Here is a 14,551-nt window from a genome sequence, read left to right on the forward strand (position 1 = left end):
TTTATTCTTTTACTTGTACTTTAGTGTGTGTGTGTGTGTGTGTGTGTGTATGTGTGTGTGTGTGTGTGTTTAAGATTTCTTAATGTAGTAAATTCACCTGCAGAAATAATTTTGATCCAGTGCTTCTCAAAAAGTTATTTTCAAATTGGCTAAACATGCTTACATTTTTCAGTATACTAATGTGAAATAGTTTGTGAATATTTGGACTTTATGAGACTGATTTATCTGGTATTCCTATTTGGTATTTCCTTTTTGTTGTTTTTGTTTTCAATATGCCTATCAGTCATGGATTCCTTTTTTATTTCCTTTGAAAACTCATTTTGTAATATATATAAGTATATTCAATCCTTATATTCAGAACCAACTTGTTATTGAAACCCTGGTAGTTACCTAATGACATATGTGTTATCTGAAACACTGCATAGGAAAGTCAAGTGAGGAAAGGAGACTTACTGAAGATATTTGAACACAGGAATCATCTCCATACTCAATTCAGCTCAGCACTCTCATACCACTTATAGATGTTTGGCCCAGGTTATTAACATATTCATGTTCCCTTTCAAGTTTTCTTTTCTCATTTAGTAATTGACCTTAATGTATTTAGCTATAATTGAGTTTCTAATATTTTGGCAAAAAGAATTTCAACTGTAGGAAAGGGATATCCTGCAACAGATGCTTGACATTCTTGATGTCAAGAAAAATTTTAGAGTGTTTCAAGCATGTAGGGATAAAATTTATGCCTGTGGAATTCCAAACTGAGAAAACAGATTTGGAGTGCCCTGGGTGGCCCAATTGGAGCATCTCACTCTTGGTTTCAGCTCAGGTTACGATCTCATGGTCCATAGGATCGAACCCCATGACAGCATGGAGACTTCTTGAGATTCTCTCTCTCTCCTTCTCGCTCTCTGACCCTCCCCCACTCACATGTGGGTGCTCTCTCTCTCTCTCTCAAAAATAAATAAAGTTAAAAAAGAAAACAGACTTGAGGCATTTTACTTGAATTGAAAGCAGACAAATAAAAGGACATGAGTTATTTTGTGGGAGAGGGAGGTTGTTCCATATATATATATATATTTATATATATATAAAACATAGTCTGAACAGTTAGGAGCTGGCAACCAAAATCTTGGAGAACAAAAGGAAAGGTTACCTTTGAAACTTGAGATTAAGAAGATGGTTATTTTACGGGGCGCCTGGGTGGCTCAGTCAGTTAAGCGGCTGACCTCGGCTCAGGTCATGATCTTGCGGTCTGTGAGTTCGAGCCCCACGTCGGGCTCTGTGCTGACAGCTCAGAGCCTGGAGCCTGTTTCAGAGTCTGTGTTTCCCTCTCTCTGACCCTCCCCCATTCATGCTCTGTCTCTCTCTGTCTCAAAAATAATAAACGTTAAAAAAAATTATAAAGAAGATGGTTATTTTGATTCAGAGGTAGTGATAAACTTCTATTAAGGTACAACATGTGGTCCAGTTAAATAGAAGGATAAAAATAAAACACTCTCACGTTTTGCATGTCATTAAATTCCTATGGTACCTACTAGGGTATACTTTTATATTGTTATGGTGAAAGTGTTATGGTGAAAGTATTTTGATAATCCTTTTCAAAAATTTCCTTTATAAGGAGCAAGGAAAACAATATATCTTTGGTCAACCTCATCCTGAGTATGTCCTATATAGATTTGAGCTCCCCTCCAGTTTCCTCTGGAAAAATTAGGAGGAAAATTATCTGCACATCAGATTGAAAATAATACTGGGGGGTAGTTCATGGATGCAAAAATTTCCCCATATCACTTGGTGAGGCTGTTTTACCATGTGGTCTATGTTCTAAATCTGGAGAGAAGACTTGGCTTTGTTCTTCCAGTATGTGCACTGCCTCTGATTAGAAGAAGATAAACTTTTCTCATACTCGGTTAATGGCTCTTCTATAGAATCAAATCTCTAATGAATCTTCTTTGGTAGTAAACACTGGAAAAGAGACACATCCAAAACTCATATATTGCCTTGTTCTGTATACCTGAGTCCAACAAATCTGACGGAATAGCAAATCCCATTGTTTGCAAGGCTTTGGACTGCAATTTTCTAAGTAGACTCTGAGCGCCGCTGTTGGCCAATGCGCTGCAAGAGCAGGAGTCCACGATCTACCTAAGTGATTTTCTGCGCAGTCACGGAAGCAAGTCTGAAAGGAGATGAAGCCCACACATAGACTATCTGCTCAGCAAATGATTTTGGAATACAGATTGGGATGCCTTGAAATTGAGGACATTGAGTTTTCTACGTATTGGCAGTAAATATTTTAAACACAATTCGTAAAGCATCTTCTCTTAACATCAGAGGCTGTGGCAGCGCAGAAAAGGATGGGAACTAGGGCGAAGCAGAGGAGCTATACCTGGCAGTGGCAAGTACTCTTTCCCTTCCTGCTGCCTTTGTTCTGTGGGGGGCTCTCTGAGCAGATCCACTACTCTATTCCGGAAGAAATGGCCAGGGGCTCAGTGGTAGGGAACCTTGCTGAAGACCTGGGACTGCATGTACAGGATTTATTGACCCGCAACTTCAGAGTTAGTGCAGAGAAACAATACTTTACCGTGAACACAGAGAATGGCAACATACTTGTGAGTGACAGAATAGATAGGGAGTTGCTCTGTCACCCAAACCCTCTGTGTGTCCTGCCCTTAGAGATTGTGGCAGATAATCCTCTAAATGTTTTTCACATATCTGTGAGGATAGAAGATATAAATGACAATCCACCTTATTTCCCCCAAAATAGCATTGTTTTAAAAATCAATGAACTTGCAATTCTTGGAACTCGATTTGGTTTGGAATCTGCTATAGATGCAGATGTAGGACCTAACTCTCTCCAGAATTACCAACTCAGCTATAATGAGTATTTCTCTCTGATGGTGAAGGATAAGACCGAAGGCAAGAATGCCCCAGAATTAATATTGGAGAAGCCGCTGGACTGGGAACATCAGACCTCCCATCTTCTGGTCCTGACCGCAGTGGATGGAGGTGACCCAGTCTGAAGTGGCACCGTTCAAATCAAGATTGAGGTCACCGATGCCAATGATAACCCCCCAGTGTTCAGTCAGGATGTGTACAAAGTTAACCTTCCAGAGAACTTGCCCTCAGGCACCTCTGTGCTAAAGGTGACAGCCATCGACCAGGATGAGGGCATCAATGCAGAGATCACCTACTCCTTCAAAACAGTAAGAGATATTGGAAATATATTTATGCTTGACCATCAAAGTGGAGAAATTAAATCCAAAGTTCCTATAGACTTTGAAAACAGTAGTAGTTATACCATGAGTATAGAAGCCAAGGATGGTGGAGGCATGACCACTGAATGTAAAATTATAATAGAAATTTTAGATGAGAATGACAATGCCCCAGAGGTCATTTTCACTTCGGTGTCAAGTTCCATAACTGAGGACACAGAACAGGGGATGGTGATTGCTCTGTTCAAAACACATGACAAAGATTCCGGAGAAAATGGAGAGGTCACATGCCTCATAAAAGAAAAAGTTCCTTTTAGAATTGAATCTTCTGCCAATAATTACTACAAACTTGTAACAGATGGGGCCCTGGACCGGGAGAAGACCCCTGTGTACAATGTCACCATCACAGCTACTGACAGGGGAAAGCCGCCTCTTTCCTCTAGCTCAAGCATCACTGTGCACATCGCAGATGTCAACGACAATGCGCCCATTTTCGAACAGGCATTCTATATGGTCCACATTGCCGAGAACAACCCTCCAGGAGCCTCCATCGCCCAAGTCAGCGCCTCCGACCCCGACCTGGGACCCAACGGCCACGTCTCCTACTCCATCGTGGCCAGCGACCTGGAGCCACGGGCGCTGGCGTCCTACGTGTCCGTGAGCGCGCAGAGCGGCGTGGTGTTCGCGCAGCGCGCCTTCGACCACGAGCAGCTGCGCGCCTTCGAGCTGACGGTGCAGGCCCGCGACCAGGGCTCGCCCGCGCTCAGCGCCAACGCGAGCCTGCGCGTGTTGGTGGGCGACCGCAACGACAACGCGCCTAGGGTGCTGTACCCGGCGCTGGGGCCCGACGGCTCGGCGCTCTTCGACACGGTGCCGCGCGCCGCGCAGCCCGGCTACCTGGTCACCAAGGTGGTGGCGGTGGACGCCGACTCCGGACACAATGCGTGGCTGTCGTACCACGTGCTGCAGGCCAGCGAGCCCGGACTCTTCAGCCTGGGGCTGCGCACGGGCGAGGTGCGCACTGCGCGTGCTTTGGGCGACAGGGACGCGGCCCGCCAGCGCCTGCTGGTCGCCGTGCGGGACGGGGAACAGCCGCCCCTCTCTGCCACCGCCACGCTGCACCTGGTTTTCGCCGACAGCCTCCAAGAAGTACTGCCGGATGTCAGCGACCGCCCGGAGCCCTCTGACCCCCAGGCCGAGCTGCAGTTTTACCTGGTGGTGGCTTTGGCCTTGATCTCGGTGCTCTTCCTCCTTGCGGTGATTCTGGCGGTGGCCCTGCGCCTGCGATGCTCCATCACCCCAACTGCCTGGAACTGCATTCAACCTGGTTTCTGTCATAAGATTGGACCAGGAGTTTCTCCCACCTATAATCCTGAAACTTTGCCGTATTCCTACAATACGTACATTGCCTCCGATTCTCCGAAAACACGGCTTAATTTTCTAACTATGACGTCAGAAATGGGTCCCCAAGGAGATCTCTCCAATGAAGCTTCTTTGGTAATAAGTTTCACTGAGGAGAATAACAAATTAAGCTCTAACGCTGCTGCTGCTTCTGCCCATGTGAGTTTCAATACATAGGTTTAGTTTTTAATTTTAAAACAATATTTTGGCAAAAAAATCTTAAATCATATGTTCTATCACTTCGTTTGCCCACTCAATATTTTCTGTTCCTTTCTATGTGGACCCGTAACTTCATTATTAGCCCTCAAGTATTTTGAAATATTTTGACAATTTCACCTGAGATAGTCTTTACCACCCCCCCCCCACAAATCTCTTTTACTGTGAGAAGTGGGTATTATGATGTTGTTGCCAAAGAAATATTTGTAGCTGAAACATAAATGTTTTCTTCCTGTGGGTGTTTACCTTTCTCAGAACATTGATATCTTGAATATATAAGGCTTCTTCTTTATAGCTACAAAGTGAGAGGAAAATGCACAAGGTTGTTTGGTTTTTTTTAAAGGACAGAGTAATGATTTGACAATATTCAGGTATGTTTGCTAGAGATTTTTTGAATCCCCCTGAATAGGCTAATTTTCTTCTCAATCTTTTCTCAGAACTACCTGCAGATTTCCTCCCAGTTTTATTTTTATTTATTAAAAAAAATTTTTTTAAACATTTATTTATTTTTGAGACAGAGAGAGACAGAGCATGAGCAGGGGAGGGTCAGAGAGAGAGGGAGACACAGAATCAGAAGCAGGCTCCAGGCTCTGAGCTGTCAGCCCAGAGCCCGACGCGGGGCTCGAACTCACGGACCTCGAGATCGTGACCTGAGCTGAAGTCGGCCGCTTAACCGACTGAGCCACCCAGGCGCCCCTCCTCCCAGTTTTAAAAATACATTGTGGTATGCCTGCCAAACATGCTTTTCATCAGAATCTAAATGTTTACATTCATGAAAGCAGAGTAGTGAGATTTTTTCTTGTATTTTGGTGGGCTTTTGAATGTATTACCATTTTCAGTAATTGGAATTGGGTTTGTTACTCAGAAAAAGGTAAGTTTGTAATATTCTTTGGATTGCTAATTTTCTCAAACACTATTTTGTAATATAATGTATTAGTAAGTTGTGAAGTACTACCCTCATTTCCCATAAATGCAAGTTGAAATGCTTCCATTTTGTCCTGAAAATGTTGATGTGTCTTACTCAGTTGACTTCTTGTCAGTGTGCTTCTGATAATGTATACAATTCCATTTCTTATTTTTAGGTTTCCATGTTGTGAAATTTTGATTTTTAAATATTAGATGTTAACAATCTATAGAACAACAATAGTTCTATATAGGTAACTTTGAGAATCTGTTTAAAAAAATGCCACCTATCACAGCAAGTGAGAAAGTTTATTCTATTAAAGATATCTGAAAACAGTAATTTCCTAGGGAGATGTCACATAATAGGTGTCTTTTTGGGGTGGTGATATCAAATTAGGTGCACTAAAATTATAAGGTTGAAATTACTTTGTATAGAAACTTCAGATTCATTTAAAAGCTCATTGAAGGGGCGCCTGGGTGGCTCAGTCGGTTAAGCGTCCGACTTCAGCCAGGTCATGATCTCGAGGTATGTGAGTTTGAGCCCCGCGTCGGGCTCTGTGCTGACTGCTCAGAGCCTGGAGCTTGTTTCAGATTCTGTGTCTCCCTCTCTCTCTGATCCTCCCCCGTTCATGCTCTGTCTCTCTCTGTTGCAAAAATAAATAAACGTTAAAAAAATTAAAAAAAATAAAAGCTCATTGAAAAAGACAGAATATACCTACAGCTACAGAAAATAATCTCAAGAAAGTGACTCTGTATGAAAAATTTTAGAGAAATAAAAATAAGCTCGGAAATAAAAATAAGCTCACTGAAGTTTCTATTAAAAGGAACACTGTAGTTTTTTACTTGGCCCTACTTCCATGCCTATTTGAAGAACAGTAGGTGGAGCTATTTAAGGTACAAAAACCAAAAATCCTCAAGATCGTGCAGTAACTGGTTAGGGCTCTGAGCACCGCTGTTCACTAATCAGGGAAAGAACAACAGAGTTCCTGCTTGCCTCCTGCTTGCCCGGGAGGGGCGTGAATCGCAAAACACAGATAGAAGCTAACCATCTCAGGATTGTGAAGAAACTGTTGGATTCTGAAGACTGGAAAAGCTGGACCTTACTTCGGTAGTCAAGGGAAGAAGTGAAAATAATCTTGGAGGAAAGTGACAATGATTCCTAGGTGACTGCAAAGGGCTTGTCTTGCTGGGAGTTCTCCTGGGGATTCTGTGGGAAACCAGATGAACCCAAATTCACTGTTCAGTTCCTGAGGAGCTGGAGAAAGGCTCTAGGGTGGGCAACATCGTCAAGGACCTGGGGTTGGAGCGCTGGGAGCTAGAGGAGCGCTGAGTCCGTATAGTCTCCAGAGGTAGGACTCAGCTTTTCGCTCTAAACCCCCGAAGCGGCAGCCTTATCTCTGCAGACAGGATAGACAGGGGTCTTCAAGTGTCAATTAAATCTGGAGATTCTGTTGGAAGATAAAGTAAAAATATACGAGGTAGTGATAGAAGTGAGAGACATTAATGATAATGCCCCCTATTTCCGGGAAGATGAATTAGAAATAAAAATGAGTGAAAACGCAGCCACTGGGTTGCAGTTCCCGCTTCCCCACGCTTGGGATCCGGATATCGGGAAGAACTCTCTTCAGAGCTACGGACTCAGTAGTAATAATACTCACTTCTGCCTGGACGTGCAAAGCGGAGTGGATGGTAACAAGTATCCAGAACTGGTTTTGGAGCGCACCTTGGACCGGGAGCAGAAGACTGTTCATCACCTGGTTCTCACAGCCTCCGATGGGGGGTGACCCAGTGCGCACAGGCACTGAGCGAATTCGTGTGATGGCAGCTGATGTGAATGGCAACGCACCAATATTTGCTCAGTCCGAGTACCGCGTGAGCGTTCCAGAGAATATGGTGGTGGGCACTAAGCTGCTTCTGGTAAGGGCCGCCGACTCTGACGAAGGAGCCAATGCGGAAGTGACATTCCTTCTGTTATGTAGACTACAATGCGGCCCCGGTTTTCAAACTAGATGCTAATTTAGGGACAATTTCAACAATAGGGGACCTGAACCATGAGGAATCGAGATTCTACGAGATGGAAAGGCAAGCAATGGATAAAACAGGATATTCTGCAGGAGCCAAAGTCCTGATCACAATATTGGATGTAAATGATAATGCCCCTGAAATAGTTGTCACCTCTCTCTCTCTCCAGCTCCATTCTGGAAAACTCTCCCAGAGGGACATTAATTGTCCTTTTAAATGTAAATGATCAAGACTCTGGGGAAAGTGGACAAGTGACCTGTTTCATCCGAGAGTATGTGCCATTTAAATTATAAAAGTCTTGTGGAGATTACTATACATTAGTGACAGACACACTCCTAGACTGAGAACAGGTTCCTAGATACATCACGGTGATCGCCAGTGACAGAGGAAGTCCTCCCCTGTCCACAGAAACTCACGTCTCACTGAAAGTAGCAGACACCAAAGACAACCTGCCCGCCTTCTCCGACACTTTCTAATCTACCTATATTGCAGAGAACAACCCTAGAAGAGCCTCCATAAGGTTCCTCAAAAAATTAAAAATAGACCTACCCTATGACCCAGCAGTAGCACTGCTAGGAATTTACCCAAGGGATACAGGAGTACTGATGCATAGGGGCACTTGTACCCCAATGTTTATAGCAGCACTCTCAACAATAGCCAAATTATGGAAAGAGCCTAAATGTCCATCAACTGATAAATGGATAAAGAAATTGTGGTTTATATACACAATGGAGTACTACGTGGCAATGAGAAAGAAGGAAACATGGCCCTTTGTAGCAACGTAGATGGAACTGGAGAGTGTCATGCTAAGTGAAATAAGCCATACAGAGAAAGACAGATACCATATGGTTTCACTCTTATGTGGATCCTGAGAAACTTAACAGAAACCCATGGGGGAGGGGAAGGGGAAAAAAAAAGAGGTTAGAGTGGAAGAGAGCCAAAGCATAAGAGACTCTTAAAAACTGAGAACAAACTGAGGGTTGATGGGGGGAGGGAGGGAGAAGAGGGTGGGTGATGGGTATTGAGGAGGGCACCTTTTGGGATGAACACTGGGTGTTGTATGGAAACCAATTTGACAATAAATTTCATATATTGGAAAAAAAAAGAAATACATGACAAGGTAAAAAAAAAATGGCCTACGACCCCGACTATGGAGAGAACGCCCAGGTCACTTACTTCCTAGCCAAGAACACCCTCCCTGGACCACCACTATCCTACATTTCCATCAACTCCAACACTGGCGTTCTGTATGCACTGCGTTCCTTCGGCTATGAGCAGTTCCAAGACATGCAGCTACAAGTGATGGCGCGTGACAGCGGCGATCCTCCATTCAGCATCAATGTGTCTCTGAGCCTGTTCGTGGTGGACCAGAATGACAACGTGACAGAAGTCCTGTACCCCACCCTCTCCACTGACGTTTCCACAGGCGTGGAGCTGGCACCACGATCCGCAGAGCCCGGCACCTTGGTGACCAAGGTGGTGGCGGTGGACAACCACTCTGGTCAGAACACCTGGCTGTTCTACAGTCTGCTCAAGGCTAGCGAGCCAGGGCTCTTTGCGGTGGGGCTGCACACGGGCGAGGTGCTCACTGCACGGGCCCTGCTGGACAGAGATTCGCTCAAGCAGAGCCTGGTGGTGGTGGTGCAGGATCACCGCCAGCCCCTTCTCTCGGCCACCATCACGCTCACCGTGGCCTTCGCCGACAGCATCCTAGACTTCTGGCTGATCTGGGCAATGTCCAGCCTCCAGCTGACCCTGACTCTTCAGACCACACGCTGTACTTGGTGGTGGCCGTAGCCGCAACCTCCTGCGTCTTCCACGTCATTGTTATCGTGCGGCTGGCGCTCAGTCTGAGGCGCTGGCACGCCTAGAGTCGAGTCGGCTCCAGGGTTCAAGAGGTGGGCTGGTGGGCGTGTCCGCCTCGCGCTTTGTGGGCGTGGACAGGGTGCGCGCTTTCTCGCAGACTTATTCCACGAGGTTTCCCTCCCCGCGGACTCTCGCGGGAATCACGTGATCTTCCCACAGCCTGATGATGCAGACACGCGCCTGAGCCGGGAGTGCAGTGGGAGAAACGACCCTCTTCTGCTGTTAGGTAGTTGGCATTTTCTAAATATAACTATCCATTAATGAATGTATGTATATTCAGTATATATTCAGCATTGATAAAGCACACACTAAAAAATTTGTATACGCGTGGCAGACACCAGTGACCAACCTGGAGGTCTTCTCTCAGGGCTCCCATCACGCCTTCTCTCACGCCTTATTTGTGATAGTGTTTGTATATTATAATATTATAACCACTCTATTACTTTGTTAGTATCCTGTGTAATTTTTCTAATTAACAAGATATGCCTGCTTTTAATTGGTCTTTTTATTTACCATTGGCCGTGCAACATTTTTAAAAATGTTAATTTTTGAGAGCATGCAAACAGGGGAGGGGCAGAGAAGGGGGGACAGAGGATCTGAAGTGGGCTCTGTGCTGACAGTAGCAAGCCAGATGGGGCCTGGAACTCAGAAACTGCTAGATTATGAACTGAGCAAAAGTCCGGGGCCAACTGACTGAGCCACCCAGGTGCCCGTACATAACATTTTTATGTTGAACAGCTGATGCTAGTTTATCTGTTAAAAACACAAATACTCGGAGCACCTGGGTGGCTCAGTAGGTTAAGTGTTGGTTTCTTGATATCAGCTCAGGTCTTGATCTCAGGGTCCTGAGTTCAGGCCCTATGTTGGGCTCTCTGCTGGCGAAGAGCCTACTTACACACACATTCTTGTAGAGAAATTCACTGTAATTTATAAAAAGCATAAATGAAATTTTTAATAAACTTTTATGGGTAGAGGGGCTTCTAACTACATATGAAATTGCTAACGAATTAATGAAGTGCATTTAATTTCTTTTAACGTGAAGTAATTCTGGTCATTAGTAATGCATACATTTGTACTTTCTCAGGTCTTAAGTCATTACATGGTTTCATACAATTCTTGAACTTAAAAATACACCAAGTTTATTTCCTACATGCTTAAAACTTTCTCAGTGAAATATGCAAACAGGGGCAACTGGCTGGCTTAGTTGGTAGATCATGTGACTCTTGATCTTGAGGTTGTGAGTTTGAGCCCCATGTTGAGTACAGCGATTACTTAAAAATAAAATCTTAAAAAAATAAAAAAGAAATATGCAAACAGTGTAAGTGTTGTCATGAAGAAAAACTGAAGAGATTGTTTATTTTTTAGACTTATTAGAGATTTTGGGATGGCAATGTCTGTGTTTCCAGGTGAGGTATTTCTTTAGTTTACCTGTACTGCTGATCTTAATGATGACTTTGTGGGGGGCGCCTGGGTGGCGCAGTCGGTTAAGCGTCCGACTTCAGCCAGGTCACGATCTCGCGGTCCGTGAGTTCGAGCCCCGCGTCAGGCTCTGGGCTGATGGCTCAGGGCCTGGAGCCTGTTTCCGATTCTGTGTCTCCCTCTCTCTCTGTCCCTCCCTCCCCCGTTCATGCTCTGTCTCTCTCTGTCCCAAAAATAAATAAACGTTGAAAAAAAAAATTTTTAAAAATAAAAAAAAAAAATGATGACTTTGTGGAACACGCAGCTAACAAATTGTGTTTTGAGTGTTTTGGTAATGTGGTGAATATGTAGTAATCTCTTTTATATAAGTTTCCTGTAACTTTCACACACGGAAAAAATTTTTGGATAGTGCTCAGATTCTAAGTGTTTCTTGAGAGCCTTATGCTTCTAGTATAATGTTGAACCTAAATTGAACACTAATGTATAGTAGTCTTAGGAAAACATTGCTGGAATCTGTGAAAAGCCTGGATTTTTTAGCGAATTCCATACAGGAGTAGGGAATCCTAGCATCCTTATTTTTTGTTGTTGTTGCCTGTCTCCTTCCAAAGATACAGTAGTTAATATCTGGACTTACGGAAGAAGTTAGAAATCGTTTGAGAAAGAAAGGTAATCAAATGGCCCTAAAGTGAGACGTGTTACTGGTAATGAAATTCACATGTCACTTTATATTTTGTGACAACCAAGACAAAAAAAGGAAAAATAGTATGGTTCTGTCTGATTTGTTTTAAAGGAAGTTTTTGAGCTGATCTAAAAATGTAGATTTTGTATTTTAAGTTCCAGGTGAAACTTAATGAGTAGAACTTTCTAAATGATATCATCAGGATTAGAGGGCAGTGTAATGTCCTGTTTTGTAAAAGCTATCAAAATGTTTATCACAAGGCTGGTTTTCATATGGTGGTCAGTTCAAAATGAAAGACATAACACACAACGAAATTATTTGGGAAACTAAACTGCTATAGTCCAGTTATGCTGACTTCTGTTCACTTAACCTGATTTAGAGACAAATGATTACAAGTTGGGACAATGAACAATCATGACCTTTAGGCTGTATCTCATATAGCAATGATCTTAACTAATGCTTTCAGTTGAGCTAAATAGGCTCCATTAATTAGTTGTTAAGTGAATGAATGGACAAATGTGTGTGCTCTGGGGATTACTTGCTATCAGTATTCTAAGATATAATATAGAAAAGTAGCAGCTTTGCAATGAGGTAATTCCTAAATTTGTGACCTTTAACAAGTTTTTTAAATCTCTAGCAGCTTCAGCAAAATAGAGATAATGTATAATTTGAAAGATTGTGGTGAGGAGTAGTGATAACATATAAACCATCTTGTTTATAATAGGTAATTAATGGTGGCCATATTTTTACATTGTTGATATAAAAAGGAGTCAAGCTTTCAATATTAGCTTGTCATTTTGTGAAAAGTAATGATTTGTGTGCTTCTATGGGTGGTACAATGGGATGACACGTGAATGGAAGTAAAATTATTCTAGAATTTTTATGAAAGCTAATTTAAAAAGCTTAAGTGCTTAGGTGCATTCATTTGTAAATTTTTTTAAAAACTGAATTATAATTGACATACAATATTTTATTAGTTTCAGGTGTATGACAGTGATTCAGCATTTTTATATGTTATGAAATGATCACCTTGATATGTCTAGTTATTGTCACTATACAGAGTTATTACAATATTATTGACAATTCTCTATGCTGTATGTTACATTGACCATAGGTGTAGTTACTGTCTGTCACTACACAAAGTTATTACAGTATTACTGACTTCCCTTTGTTGTGTATTACATCCCTATGACTTACTTTATAACTGGTTTATACCAATTGATCCCCTTCACCAAAGGGGATTAGATGATGAATAGCTTATAAACAGAAATGTATTGCTCACTGTTTTGAAGGCCGGAATTCTGAGATAGGGGTGCCAGGATGGTCAGGTGAGGGCTTCCTTCTAGATCACAGGCTTTTGGCTGTGACCTCACATGGCAGAATGGGCAAAGGATCTCCCTAGGCACATTCTTGATTGAGAAACCCCTGTTTGGGGTCATAAAAGATCAGGAACCATTGTTTTGGATGGGACAGTTGTCGGAGTGTTAATTTTTCTCTTTCTGAACCATAGTGAAACCTAACCAAGGGTCCTATGAAATTTCTCCTTGAAAGGAACTTTTTACTTCATTAGGATTGTTAGGATGATTTAACTGGAAAAAGTATCATCAAAACCTGAAAGTTGGAGTCATTTGGTTTTGGCAACATGAGAGTTTAAGCTAACATAACACATTTAATATAACATGTCAGTCTTAGCTTTAGAATATTTGTTGATAATTTAGGATTGATAATTAGTATATTTGTTGATATTTTTTAGAGAAACTAGGCAGTAGGTTTGGATGCTTCTTTTGTGCTTGTTCCAGTAATGAAATTATGTGAAAGACTTTGTTTTCTTCCTGTGTGTTAAGGAAGGTGGGTTTGCATTCATTTAATCTAATAAGTTAAAGTGTTCAGCTATAACTTAAAAGTTGCAGCTCCACTATTTCATACCACCTGAAGTGGAAATGTAATCTTCCAACAGATATTCTTCCTCCACATCCATTCTAGAAGAGATTTTATGCTGTTTGAAGCAGAAATAGGCTAGGATTCTTGGTGAGACTGTACATCTTGTTGAGACTATGCAACCCGTAGATCATTTTATTTTTTTATTTTTTTTCTGGAGATTTAATCTCTGCAGTCTTTATTTTTTTTAACGTTTATTTATTTTTGAGACAGAGAGAGACAGAGCATGAACGGGGGAGGGTCAGAGAGAGAGAGAGGGAGACACAGAATCTGAAACAGGCTCCAGGCTCTGAGCGGTCAGCACAGAGCCCGACGCGGGGCTCGAACTCACGGACCATGAGATCATGACCTGAGCTGAAGTCAGATGCTTAACCGACTGAGCCACCCAGGCGCCCCCCCCCCCCATACATCATTTTAAACTGAATTAGAAGGCTAATGATAAATAAATGGGCTTTATCACAGTTTTCTTAGTTATATGTGACAGAGTATAGCTGTGATCATGAACAGTTCTGATGAAAATTATATTTTTTCCTTGTGCCATATACCAGGTTAAAAAAAAAACACCTCCACATGAAATATGTGTAGTTCTTTGTATATCAGTTATACCTCAGTAAAGCTACTTCAAAAAATTTTAAAGCAAACACCTGTGAAAGGTTGTTGCTCAAAGAGATGTTGATCAAATAGGTTTACTACTCTCTAGAGTTACACTTAGAGTTCATTTTTAGGAAACCATATCTAATGAAAAGCTATCAATAAAAGAACACATTGTTTAGGATTCTTAAAATGTGACAGGAAAAGATAGCTTATGAAATGTAATTGAAAAATTTTTAATGTTTATGTATTTTCAGAAAGAGAGAACATAAGCGGGGGGTGGGGGGGGGAGAGAGAGAGAGAGAGAGAG

General features: G+C 42.4%; 1 protein-coding gene across 16 annotated transcripts in view; it reads left to right on the plus strand.

Moving 5' to 3' along the window:
• The window catches only part of LOC125166778 (protocadherin gamma-C4), a 170,476-nt gene that overhangs the window by 96,979 nt on the left and 58,946 nt on the right, over window positions 1-14,551 (plus strand). The window contains exon 1 of one of the 16 annotated variants that reach the window (XM_047860929.1): window positions 2,239-4,766. The exons of the other annotated variants lie outside the window; for them this stretch is intronic. Coding sequence (XP_047716885.1) covers window positions 3,222-4,766 — 1,545 coding nt within the window. The 5' untranslated portion in view covers window positions 2,239-3,221. Of the gene's footprint in view, window positions 1-2,238; window positions 4,767-14,551 lie in introns of those variants that run through there. 16 annotated transcript variants of the gene reach the window in all.

Source organism: Prionailurus viverrinus, chromosome A1, assembly GCF_022837055.1.
Source record: "Prionailurus viverrinus isolate Anna chromosome A1, UM_Priviv_1.0, whole genome shotgun sequence".
Taxonomy (NCBI): domain Eukaryota; kingdom Metazoa; phylum Chordata; class Mammalia; order Carnivora; family Felidae; genus Prionailurus; species Prionailurus viverrinus.